Source organism: Mytilus edulis, chromosome 3 (genome assembly GCF_963676685.1).
Source record: "Mytilus edulis chromosome 3, xbMytEdul2.2, whole genome shotgun sequence".
NCBI lineage: Eukaryota > Metazoa > Mollusca > Bivalvia > Mytilida > Mytilidae > Mytilus > Mytilus edulis.
In genome coordinates, this window is record NC_092346.1 from 67,432,394 (window position 1) to 67,446,359 (window position 13,966).

The 13,966-nt window shown below is 33.4% G+C and overlaps 1 protein-coding gene across 2 annotated transcripts; it reads right to left on the minus strand.

The window, feature by feature from the left end:
* Window positions 1-5,707: 5,707 nt before the first annotated feature.
* Window positions 5,708-12,377, minus strand: LOC139517197 (dentin sialophosphoprotein-like). 2 transcript variants are annotated; one of them, XM_071307923.1, is made up of 3 exons: window positions 12,313-12,377; window positions 10,694-10,786; window positions 5,708-8,255 (listed from the first exon to the last, which is right to left on the minus strand). In XM_071307923.1, exons 1-3 carry the CDS (start codon window positions 12,323-12,325, stop codon window positions 5,740-5,742), a joined length of 2,622 nt encoding a protein of 873 aa, XP_071164024.1. In that variant the 5' UTR covers window positions 12,326-12,377; the 3' UTR covers window positions 5,708-5,739. The 2 variants fall into 2 exon arrangements, with proteins under 2 accessions (XP_071164024.1, XP_071164023.1); XM_071307922.1 differs by lacking the exon at window positions 12,313-12,377 and adding an exon at window positions 11,072-11,161.
* Between the last annotated feature and the right edge of the window lie 1,589 nt (window positions 12,378-13,966).

The following is a 13,966-nucleotide window of genomic DNA, read 5'->3' on the forward strand; positions in this document are numbered from 1 at the left end:
ACACAGTGTTGACCTTTGGATGTCTTCCGTTAACTTTTTTTATTGTATCTTTTGAGTTGCAATTTCATCGACGTAACCTTCTTTTATTCCTAAAAACACTGTAAAAATTGGTACAAAACATTGAACTGCATATGATTTCAGTAAATTGCGTCACGCCAGAATGACCATTTTATGGGACCTATTTTGAGGAAAATTTTTCTTCAGCTTACATAAATAAAAACTGACTTTAATTATGTAAAAAAAAAAAAAAAAAAAAAAAAGAATAGGGGTGTGATAAAGGGTGTGCATCAAAGTTGCGCGATATGGATTAAAAAGCAGGCTATTTCTCAAATATGCAAAACTACTGTATTTACTACTAAACATATGATAAATCAAAGTAAACTTGAGATTGCTGGAAGCAGGCTAGCTCGTTTATCGCATACTGTATCTCTTTATATCTATATTCAAAGTATTAGTACTTTCTGAAGGCACCAAAACTATGACATCGGAATACTCTAATATAGGCGACTGCTTTTCGGATTAGATTAAAATTCAATAGAAAGTACAAAGATACACGCATTGTGTAAAAATTGTGTAAATTTGTAAAAAAAAAACCAATATGAAAAAAATTAAAAGAAAGTTTTATATAGATATAAAAAGATGTGGTATGAGTGCCAATGAGACAAATCTCCATCCAAGTTACAATTTATAAAAGGAAACCGTTATAGGTCAAAGGACGGTTTTTAACACGGAGCCCTGGCTTACACCGAACAGCAAGCTATAAAAGATCATAAAATTACTAGTGGAAATTCAACGGTCTAATCTATTTAAAAAACAAGAAACGAGAAACACTTATGAACCACATCAACAAACGACAACTACTGACGATCAAATTTCTGACTAAGGACAGGTGCAAACAATTGCAGCGGGTTTTAAAGTTTTTAATGGTACCAAACCTTCACCCTTATCTGATACAATAGTGTAACATATAATCTTGATTCAAACTAGAGAAAGTCGAATATTAATGATTGAGCGACAACGTCCAGTATCATTGTACCATTATTTATCAGGCAACAAAGATTGCAAGGATATTTCCAGTCGATGTTTCAAGGTTATTTTTTAATTACAGTGACGACGACTAAAAAGATGCGAGAACTTTTGGGTTATTATAAGCGCCATAGACACACATGGTTTATGAACGTTCTATGTAGTTCTTCGTTGGTCACTACCGGTGTTATATCTTTTAGACATTTTGGTGTATAAATCAATAAGACAGTAACACATACAGCACCCACAAAATTGACAACCAGTTGTGTCAGCAAATGCAAAAAAAAAAAAAAAAACAACCTAGGCTTCCGTATTTATAGAAGAGCAAAGGAGAAATGACATTAGACATTTTTTTAAGTTTATTTCTGAGTCATAGATATAGTTTGAATATTTTTTTTTATTGACACGACCATTTATAAAATAATTGTATATGACAGATAAGTCATAAGTCATTTAAGCTCTTTAACAAATATTTTGTAATACATTTTAATATTTAAAAGTCAATTTCAAAAGGCAAATTATTCATGGTGAATTTAGATTAATCGACTTGTAATGTTCGTTTTTTTCTTCGTCAATGAATTATGTATTGCTTAATAAAAATAGCAAGGAACACATTGTAGTAAAACAATGAAAATTTTATGATTTTGTTGGTCCATGTTTATAATTTTCAAGATGTCTAAGGGAGCTACCATTTGATTTTTATGGGGGGGGGGGGGGGGGGGGGGGGCTAGGATGAAAAATGTTGTCCTGCATTTTTTTTAGCTGTAATCTCTGTCCTGCCTTATTATTTTTCACTCTGTTCGGTCCTGCCTTTTTTTTAAAAAGTTTATCCTGACTTTTTATTACCTAAATAGTAGTCCTGACTTTTTTTTTTTGCAAGTGTCTCATCCTGCCTTTTTTTTTTTACTCAAATCTCCTGTCCTGCCTATTTTTCAGAAAAATACTTACCCAGGTTATTGTTTTAATGTCAGTGTTTAGGGATATTATAATATTGCACTAGTTCTTACTTTTAAATTTCTGAACTTTTTTTACTCGTCCATGTGAAACGTAATGTAATTACTGTAAAGTGAAAGTGGCAATTTAGTCTCCTATTTAAAATGAAGCAAAAATTAGCTTATGCGAATTTAGTACAAGTCAGACCAAACACATGATTAAATGTTATTATAAAAAGGAAGATGTGGTATGATTGCCAATGAGACAACTCTACAAAAGAGACCAAACAACACAGAAATTAACAACTATAGGTCACCATACGGCCTTCAATAATGAGCAAAGCCCATACCGCATAGTCAGCTATAAAAGGCCCCGAAATGACAATGTAAAACTATTCAAACGAGAAAACTGACTAACAGCCTAATTGTGTTCGAACAGAGCATTCATAAATAGTTGTAATTTTGGTAAGAATTCAAAATATACAACCGGGGTAATAAGTTTTCGGCAATAATGCGGACTTATCTTTAATTTCTCAATCACATATTTTCATGAGCGCATGGCAACTAAGAACTTACACTCGAGAAAGTAAATATTAAATAATATTGAACACTTCTTTGATAAATAACACTTTTATCATAGAACAGGTTCGTGATCAATTATAAAAGTTTGCAAGTGTTTGTTTACATTTTTGGCGACATCATACATAAGTAAATACCTATATGACCAAAAGTACTAGATTTTGAAAGACTTCTTTGTAGTTATGTGCAAGGCGTGATATAAATTGAGATTTTGAAAAAAGAAACACCTCTTAAAGATCTTCAGATGTCAAAGTTAAATTGGTATAATCATCAATAACTTGATGACTTATTTGATTTCGTCTCAAATATTTATTATTTGTTTATAACTGCACCTTCAAAACTTTTAAAACATGTATATCGGGGAAAATTTATCACTGTACAATTTTCGTAATCAAAAGCTATATTTTTACTTAGGTAGCTTGATGGCATAGGGCCTATAGTTAATAAATATTACATTTTAATTTAGTGAAAGTATGTAATTTGAATAAAGATCATCAAAACCAAGTTTTTCAGACAGTCATGTAAAAATAAAGAAATGTGGTATGAGACGACTATCCATCATAGTTATAATGAAGCGGATTTAAGCGAGTGGCGTAGCCAGGGTTGAAATGATGTGGATGTTTTGCCGAGCGGAGCGAGGCGAACATTTTTTGGGACCTTTTTATGCAGAAAAATATTTTTTTATTTAAGCACATGTACTCCCCCAGAATCCGAGTAAGCAGAATTCTCGTTTGAATTGTTTTACATTGTTATTTCAGGGCCTTCTATATCTGACTATATGCGGTATGGATTTTGTTTATTGTTGAAGGCGTTACGATGACATATAGTTGTTAATTTCTGTGTCATTTTGGTCTCTTGTGGAAAGTTGTCTCAGTTTGGCAATCATACCACATCTTTTTTTTTACATATAGCGTATTGTATTTAACAATGAGTAAAACCATACCGCATAGTCGGCTATAATAGGCCCGACACGAAACAGATGAAGCAATTCAACTGAGAAATCTAACGGCCTAATTCATAACAAAACAATTTACGAAAAATAAATATGACAGACATGAAGTTGAACCAACGACAACCACTGTTAATCTTTGTTTGTGTTTCTATTCTAATGTTATTATGTTCTTATAACGTTGCAGCTAGAAATGTGGGTTAACGAACCTTAAAATAGAGAAACCACAAGAACATCATCGAAATACGAAGCCAAAAAATCAAATATACTAGTCTTATTATTTTGAACGCCAGACGCACAGTATCGTCTACACTGAAAGACTCATCAGTGACCTCGAATCAAAAAGTTAAAAGACCAAAACAGGAACGAAGTTAAAGAAAATAAACCTAGTCTATAGAGGGGTCTATTTATATATACATGTAACGATGTCATTTCAAATCACTGAAATCTAGTTACAAACTGAAATACAAAGTACGATAATTTAATTTTGGATGTAACGCGTCTTCTGATTGGCTGACGTAATTTTGTTATCAGCCCATAGACATAATTTAGTCATGTGACCGTGACGTCATCAACGTTTTTTCATAGTTTTCTATGGTTTAAAATGGAATTTAGAGATTAAATTATAAGAAATAACTGTAAAATTTTTTCTGTCTATTCGAAATAACATAAAAATGTGGTGCACACTGTTAAATAACCCGCTACGCGCGTTATTCAGTGTGCACCATATTTTTATGTTATTTCTTCATAGACAGAAAATTTTTTTTGCTGTCATTCCTTAATTAACAGTTACTGTAGCATTTACATTAACTCCAAATGGAGCTAGACTATGTGCGTTGACAGTAGGTAAGCACTTGCTTCGATGCACGTATCAAGCTTTAAACGAATCTAATAATATAAGGGGGGGCAATAGGGGGTCCATTAACATGTTAACAACACCTCTAATTTGGGAAAAACAGTTAACAAAAAAGGCTAAAATGCTGATAACAGTTAACAAACAGGGTTTAAAACAGTTAACAGTTTAAATTTATCTCAGAAAACAGTTAACAACACCTTGAAAAGGCCATAACAGGTTAACACAAAAAGGTATTGCCCCCTCATATAAACTCACACAGGTATCAAATAAAGTAACCGACATTATTTGTTAAGTTTGTTGGAATAATATTTCAACAAAGTAATTGTATCCCATTGTTGAATAATTTGTTTGCCCCTTTTAGCCAATCTGTCACGGCTGAAGCGAAATTCATACAAATCAATGGTAAATCGAAGTAGAAAAAAACCATATATCATATCCTTTTATTTTTCTTTCAGATATATTTAGAATTATCTTTCAGGATGTCAAGCTTTTTTACTGAGTATACGTGCAATTGCTTTCGAATTATTGGAATGGTTAAATTATATATGTTTTCAAAATTGAGTGATTTTTCTAAAACGAAGGTGGAATCTCCCTCGGTGGCTTTTCTATAAATTACTTTACAATTGTATTTTCTAGAATTGTAAGATTTCTTTAAACGAAAATTAACAGTCCACGTATTAAACTAAGTCCGCAATGAACGGGGTTTTTTTTCTAACATTTATTGCAAATACATAACGTGCAAACGTTAAAAAAATCATTCGACGTTTGTTATTCGAAAAATATGGCTGCCGATTAACTTTTGGGTTTTGTCAAAGTTTAACGATTGTTACTTTGATAAAGAAAATCAATACCGAATCCAGAAGAGCGTAAACAACAAGTGAGGTGATCGAGTGATGTTTATTTGTTTATTTGTTAATTTTTATGTACATTTATATGCATTCCCATTTGTTATTCAGACTGTGTCATACTAGTTGTGAAATGATTGGTGTAATTTTTGTAAAAATTATTTAAAACTGTCTATACACATATAGGAAGATGTTGTGTGAGTGCCAATGAGACAACTCTCCATCCAAATTCTTTTCTCGTTGGTTATCTTTTCTTTTCTCACAGTTTTGCCTGGCATAGGGCTTGTGATTACCGAAGTCCTAATGAGCCTGAGATGTCTTGCATACAGAAAAAGCTGTCGACAAACAGAGTACGAGAATACAGTACAATAATTCAATAGCAGTACATTTCTGCAGTCCATCTACACGCGTTCTATAGTAAAACTAAGCCATTCAAGTAAATAAAACAAGTTCATCTTTTTTCAATATGCAATATTATATAAATCCAATACACTGCCGCAAAGAAAAAAAAACAATCAAATTTGTGAAGCGGAACCCATTTATTTAAAACAATTATTCTGTTACTGGATTATCTAAACCAAAATGAGAACCATCGTTGTTAAATGGAATATTTTCGAAATCTTTGACGTTTAAATGCTCATTATGTTCTAAAATTGAAAAGATGTCACCGAAATCAGTGTTTGAAAGTATATAATCATTAGCGTCAATACTACTACCATCAAAAGGGTCTTTAAATGTATGAAGTGTGTCACCATTGATGGTTTGATTTGGTTTACTATCATCAAGTTGGGGACCATGATTCACACTACTTTCCTCAGATCCTCCATTGTTTTCCTGTTGCACCGCATTTGACTCTGAGTTATATGGATCATTTGCCACTATATCGCTGGACTGCATAGTTTCTGATGGATTTTTATATGATGTGGCACTTGTCGAATGGTGTTTTTCCAACGTCCCTGTTGATGCTGTGATTGGTTCATCGGATGCTGTTTGTTTTTGTAATGCAGACGATAGAGCACCATCATATGACGCACTAGGCACTAGCAATGCTGAAGGATTACCATTTTCTGCTACGCTTGGAGATGGAGGAGGAGTATCATATGATGCACCATTAACCGTATCTTCATATGATGAATCAGACGCTGTTGGGTTACTCCCGAATGAATCTCCGTACGCTGGAGGGCCATCCTCGTAAAAGCCATTAGATGATTGCGGATTTTCATATTTTCTGTCGGATGGAACTAGAGTGTTGCTTTTATGAATACCGCTTGACGTAGCAGTTTTGGCATCAGATGGTCCAAATGGATGCTTATTTGAATGTAAAGATGTCTGATCAATATACGATCCACTAGAATCCGATATCTTGCTTTCGAACGGCGCATCAGAGTCTGAATGAAGAGAGCCAGTGTAACTTTCAGGACGGTTGTAATCTTCAGCTTCATTTGGTGAAATGTTTTGCTGTTCACCTGATCTAGATGAAGGATTATCCCATCCAAAAGAATAAGCGTCACCTGTTTCAGAAGGTGTTGTACTGTAATCGTCCACAGGACTTGGTGAATTCGAATTGTCACCACTCTTTGCTAAAATTGAAAAGATATCACCAAAATCGGATTTCGATTTCAAATATTCTGCACGGTCCATTTTATCAAAATTATAATGTTCAGTCTTGTTGAACTGACTAATAGAGTTGTAATTATTCGAACTCGGAATGTTGGATTGTGATTGAGGATTATAGTCTCCACCAGGACTTTCAATTTCGCCCATTTGCGATCCACTGTACGAACCAGCATTTAATAGATGTGTTTTACCAGATAGACCACCATTATCCAGAGGACTTCTATATGACCCATCATATGTTCCAGCAGAACCTTGAGGTTGACTTCTGTAAGATCCAGCTGAGCTTTGAGACTGACTTCCGTATGCACCAGCAGAACTTTGAGGATGACTTCCATATAAACCAGCAGAATTTTGTTGGTGGTTTTCGTAGGATCCAGCAGAGCTTTGGGGTTGACTTCCATATGAACCAGCAGAACTTTGAGGGTGACTTCCGTATGAACCTGCAGAACTTTGAGGGTGACTTTCGTATGAACCAGCAGAACTTTGAGGGTGACTTCCGTATGAACCAGCAGAACTTTGATGGTGAAATACGTATGATCCAGCAGAATTTTGAGGGTGGCTTTCGTATGATCTGGAACCGGCAACTTGGCTACCATATGAACCAGAATCACTTGCTATTGGCCTGTAGGCGTATGAACCATCAACACTAAAAATTCGATTATGAGATTCTGCCAATGCTATCAATTGGTTTCTATTATATACACCGTTAGTATTGGTGGCTAGATTACCAGATGCATCTAACATTGGTCTAGATTGTCCATGAACTAGAGATGGTTGATTGTTGTTATACTTTCTGTTAGAAAACATATTTCTACCGTACCTGTCATCAGGCATCCCTAAGCTATCGCGATATGATGATTGATCTTGGTTAGCTTTTATCATCTGATCCCGATACCATTTATTATATTCATCCTTGTAATCCATCAATCCCGCATCATTCCAGTATGTCTTTTCTGTAGTAGGTTCAGGCGTCGTTGATATAATGTCCTGGTCGCCATTCAAAATGGCTGACTGCAAGTATTTAACCTTAAGTATTTTAGGTATTGTTTTATTATACATCCTGTACGAAGGGATTTTGTAATACTGACTTAATGGATTTGCTTGCTGAATGAAATACTTTCGATATAATGTTTTTAACTTTTCGTGTATCTTCTTTCTGTTTGATGTATGATACGATGTAATTTCTTTACTGTCTGCATCTGATATCTCCACATTTTGACTTGGAAGTATACGAACACTTGCATTTTTCGTAATTATTCTTCGCAGAAAATTACCATGACTAGTTTTAGTCGTTATTGTTGGTGAAACTTCATCACCAGCGTCGTTACTTAAAAGAGATTTGTCATTTTCAATTATAGTAGATTCGTGTTTCGTATCATTATAGGAGGGATCACCAGTAACCGCTGCCTTATCTAATTTCAAGTCCGTCTTTTTCTCTACTAGGGGAAAGTCTGAAAGATATATAAAAATTATTACAAAAAATAAAATTATATAGTATTGCCCTCGGGAAATCATCTCAGGTAATTTTGAAAATATCTTTGCTAATTATGAAAATATTTCCCCGTCGAATCATCCCTGAATCATGAGCTGTTGTAAAGTGTAGTTTGCGCGAACTATTGATGCTTGCGAAACAGTGGTTGACAGGAAATTCGACGTAACCTGGCCTATCAACTGTAGTATAACCAATGAAATGTGAGTTGTAAGTTGATAGAACTTGGGGGATAAAACATTTTCATTTCAAAGACTGACCAGTGATAGAAAATGCAATGAATGGCCATTGCTCAGATTATATAAAAAAATATATGAGCTGTGTAATCCCCGCAAGTTGTAAGATATTAAGTGAGGTGGAATTCAAAAGGGGGTATGAAGGGAGCCTTCAAGTCGCGTGTGGTAAAAAAGTATCAGAAAGAGAGAGAAATACAAAATGAATATACAAATATGATGCACAAAACATAACTGTAAGTTTGAATGTATCTAGAAAATAAAACAGCAACTCGTCACATTGTTGAATATTAAGAAAACTATAAGGTTCACATGTGTTTCTTTTCCCATTCCAATCAGGCTCTAAATTGAAATACGCATTTCTCGGCAAAAACTCAATTAAACAAGTTCTGTAAATACAGTAAAATGTAAATCCACATGTATCAGGGGAAAACAGCAACTCTTCGAAACGGCTGAATATTCTATGAAATCGGTAAATTCGAAATCAAATAATTGTCACTATAGATAAGGCTTAAAGTTAAAAAAAAGTACATTGTTTCTTCTGCTAAACGATATTGTATAAAGATAGGTCCAAGTGTATGGAGAAAAAAACAGAAACTCTTCGAATGGTTGAATACTACATAACAAGTAAAGTTAATTCACATAAAAGTTCAGTTATGGTTAACAAGTAACAATAAAAGTTCATTGTTCTTTGGTAAAATAGATCTAACATCTATTCAAGTTCACATATCAAATATGACTCAGATATTTTTAGACAATGTCAAAGACTTCTGTGCATTTTTTGGGGGTTGTTTTTTGGAAAAGAAATGAAATGAATCAAAATGTTACTTTGACATGTTTCTCACAGTTCTCAAATTCAATTATCAAAATCGACAGAAAGTTTCCACTTGTCATTTTAACATACATGTAGCACATTACACATATATTAGTTTATAACGATTTCTTTGTTTTGTCAAATCAATACGATCAATAGATAAATCCCAAAATGCTCGGTTCTTTCCAATACTATTAATCCTAAACAATCATTATTTTATTATTCAAAAGTTTATCGGTGTTAGTTCTGTCGTTAATACTATTTGAAATATTTGTCAATGACTCAATATGTCCAATATTAAAAACATTAAACAAGTGCAACAAATGCAAATACAAATAACATAGGTACCAAGTTTGTTTACGGCATATATGATTACTAGTAATATATTACTTGCACGTAAAATTCACCTTTGTAGATTTCGAAAAGAGTAGGATAATGCCGCTACAAGGCAGCACTCGCACCCGCAAAGTGGAAAGGGGTTAATATAAGTTGCAAAACTTGTTTCCCAATCCACTATATAAATAAATATGATTAATAAAATTGAGAATGGAAATGGGGAATGTGTCAAAGAGACAACAACCCGACCAAATAAAAAACCACAGCAGAGGGTCACCAACAGGTCTTCAATGTAGCGAGAAATTCCCGCACCCGGAGGCGTCCTTCAGCTGGCCCCTAAACAAATATATACTAGTCCAGTGATAATGAACGCCACACTAATTTCCAAATTGTACACAAGAAACAATTAAAATAATACAAGACTAACAAAGGCTAGAGGCTCCTGACTTGGGACAGGCGCAGAAATGCTTAAATGTTTAAAACTATATTTCTTGTCACATGTCTTTAGCTAAAGGTCTTTGATTACAGAAAAGTACATGTGCTTTGTTTTGTACTTAGCTGTACCTTTTGATACTTTGATAGAGCACTACAATTGCCATATGACTTTGATAGAGCACTACAATTGCCATATGACTTTGATAAAGCACTACAATTGCCATATGACTTTGATTTGTAACCTGGGGGTAAGCTTCATGGTTTAAAAGTTTATCAGCTGAGAATACATACCAATATACGTAATAAGTCATGAGTTGTGCTTGAATCCTGACATAACGAAGTTGTAAATCAACGTTAAACATAAAGCTTTAGTTGCGCATATTTTTTTTTTGCATTAAATTCATTGAACCATCTGAGTCAAAAGTTAGGAGAGAAAAGTGAATCCTTGTAGTACCAAATCGCTACCTCAAAGATAAATCCAGTTTTCACGGTATATTAACAAGAGCAGCACATTGATGTTCATATTTAAAAGGAAATATAAAAGCTTAATGAATCGCTGTATCAGTGCTTAACAATACTTGCCTGTTTTTGACGCATCTGTTGGTGGGTCATTTCCATAATTATTTCCGTTTAATTTTCCAAAAATGTGCAGTATAATAAGTATTGAAAGGTGATCTACAAAATAAACAATTAATTGAAATACATTGAAATTGAAATTTTTGACATCGTTAAGAATGTTAAATATTTCTAATGAATTTGTTCAACGAATATACAGACATTTTAGTTACTTACTTTTAGGAGTGTTTTTCGCACTATATTGGTTTCGCTAAAGTACACATATCGCTTTTTTTAATGAATTATAACAATACATGCATAATAATTGTATAATATTCATTAACATGCCATTTGTTGAAATATCCGAAAATGTTTAACAAAATAGAAATTATATATTAACCTTACATTTCCACGAAATGTTGCCTTTCCATTTCATGACTGACTAAGATAGATTTTCTATTACTTAAATTTGTAATAAACTAGCTTAGTATTTTCAATATCTCAGAAATTGTTGATATTTTATGTCCCACATGTTACAGATTATATACTAGAGTATCCTTCCTAATAAAGCACTATAAACAACTATTATTTTATACTTCTTTTGACAATGGGGTGATGATGAAAGTCATTATTTATTGTTTTGTCGATAATAATTGATTCTTGTGTTAATTGATCAAAAGCTAACTTCGAATGTCCTGCTGCCAATTTAATGATCATATGCATTTTAATACATAATTACATGTATACTTCATTAAGACCTGTAAGAGAAGAGTATCTGCAGTTTATTTTATTTGCATTAAAATTCGTTACAATAAATCATAGCTTTCACATGCAGGTGACGTTCAACAGATATTTGATCAACCTTCTTCCGAACTAAACTTTTTAATGGTGCAATTTAGTCAAGTTTTTACTTAATAAATCTCTATAAAAGTCAAATTTGAGATTAAGGATAACGTCCAATGTGTAATATTTCAACAATTTCTAGGGATTGGTATGTATACTGTGTCTGTACAAGGTCGGCGGGTTTAGAAAATTATAGCACTCAAACTATGACGACTAATACTAGTCTCTGACTGTCCATAATTGCTATACAGCAGAACATTTGTATTAGACTCTCAACATGTCAACATGACATTACTCTAGAAGTCTTCGTTATAAGGGTCGCAAGACTATGTTAGTGGATGATTTAATGGTTTCAATATTCGAATTGGGATTTTGTTCTTTTGTTATATGAAGATATTTCGGGATTCCTCCTTTTTTGATTTCCATCCCTTTGTAATCCTTGTATTCAAAGGTCAACCTTTGTAATCCTCTATCTAAACTTTTAAAGTACATGAACTTATAACTGCAATTCGACAACCCGTTCAAAAATGCAAGAACTTTATCCAAATTATCCAAATTCAAAAATAAACAATGTACAGAACATGGGCTCAATAATATGTAGCTTCGTTTCGTGTGTATTTTCATTGAGTCCTGATGCCATCTAATTAACTATCGAGTTGAAGTCCGAAAACCTCCGATGGTCTTGTAAGCAAATTCGCTTGTGTATGTAACAATGTTTTAGATTTTAACGAGAGAAATTTATGTATTACTGAAAAATTATTACACCAGGGTTTTCGATATCACAAACTAGTCAAAACATTTACTAAATTTTATCATCGGTATAAGGACATCATTCGTACATATAGCTCAACATGCAGACTTCTTATACGTTCAGGTATTTCACATCCAATTTTTTATGGAAATATTCTTTATAAAGCACAAAGGTGTCAGTATTCACCTCAAAAACTAACAAAACCTTTGAATAGACTTATTAAGAAGGGATATACATAGTTACGATACTGATCGATACTGTTGTCAGGTCACTTTAAGATTGCATATTTTGGCGTTAATATTGATTCACTTATAGGGTCTTTGCATCGGAACTAAACACATGTATTCAAAAACCAGTTGTTGGCATGACACGGGTTATGTTCTTCTCATATATGTTATGATGGTATGATACTAAACCCCTAACGGGAAGGATTGTGCCTGATGTTCATATGATGAAATCATAATCTTTCAGTCAGTTTAATTGAAGTCTGGAGCTGCATGTCAGTTAACTGCTAGTTAGTCTGTTGTTATTTATGTATTATTGTCATTTTGTTTATTTTCTTTGGTTACATCTTCTGACATCAGACTTGGACTTCTCTTGAACTGAATTTTAATGTGCGTATTGTTATGCGTTTACTTTTCTACATTGGCTAGAGGTATAGGGGGAGGATTGAGATCTCACAAACATGTTTAACCCCGCCGCATTTTTGCGCCTGTCCCAAGTCGGTAGCCTCTGGCCTTTGTTAGTCTTGTATTTTTTTAATTTTAGTTTCTTGTGTACAATTTGGAAATTAGTATGGCGTTCATTATCACTCAACTAGTATATATTTGTTTAGGAGCCAGTTGAAGGACGCCTCCGGGTGCGGGAATTTCTCGCTACATTGAAGACCTGTTGGTGACCTTCTGCTGTTGTTTTTTTCTATGGTCGGGTTGTTGTCTCTTTGGCACATTCCCCATTTCCATTCTCAATTTTATAATATATTAAACATAACTGATCATAACTATATAGATATTAATATAGAAACAAATACCTGAAAGCGAACACGTGTAATTGGATTTTTCTAGGTCTGTTTAATTTCATATCATATATTAAAATTATATGTTAATCATCGTTTTTACCTGTATATAAAGAATGGTTTTAGTGGATCGAATTAGTCAATAAAAAAATTAACAAGTTTGTTTCACATTCAATGTAGACATTCTCCTCTTTTGAATAACCGAACACGCACACTGCATGCGTTTTATCTCTAGGTAATGGTTTAGATTGAAGTTCACTGACATCAATACGAATCCTGAAATGAGGTCGAATAATTAATTCACTTGCAAGTGAATAATTCAATATCAATGTTTTTTAACTTAATTTGACAAAATTTAACCATACTGCCTGCTAAAAGCGAATTATTATTCAACTATTATCACTTTCATTAATGATTGAACAAAAAAAAAAATACTTTTACATTTTTTTATAATTAGTATCTCGTAGCTAGTCCGAGATTACTCTGACGTCCAACGGACCCCAGCTTGTCTGGCAAAACAGCCGTTGGACGTCAGAGTAATCTTGGACTACTCGTAGCTAGTGTGGCTGCCCTTTAAAAAGGTTGGTAAGAGAATTGCTTACATTATTCTGTCAACAGATAGTGATACTACTTTTTAAACTGTATAATAGTGAGCAACATATCAATTTAAACCTGCTTTCACAATAAAAGC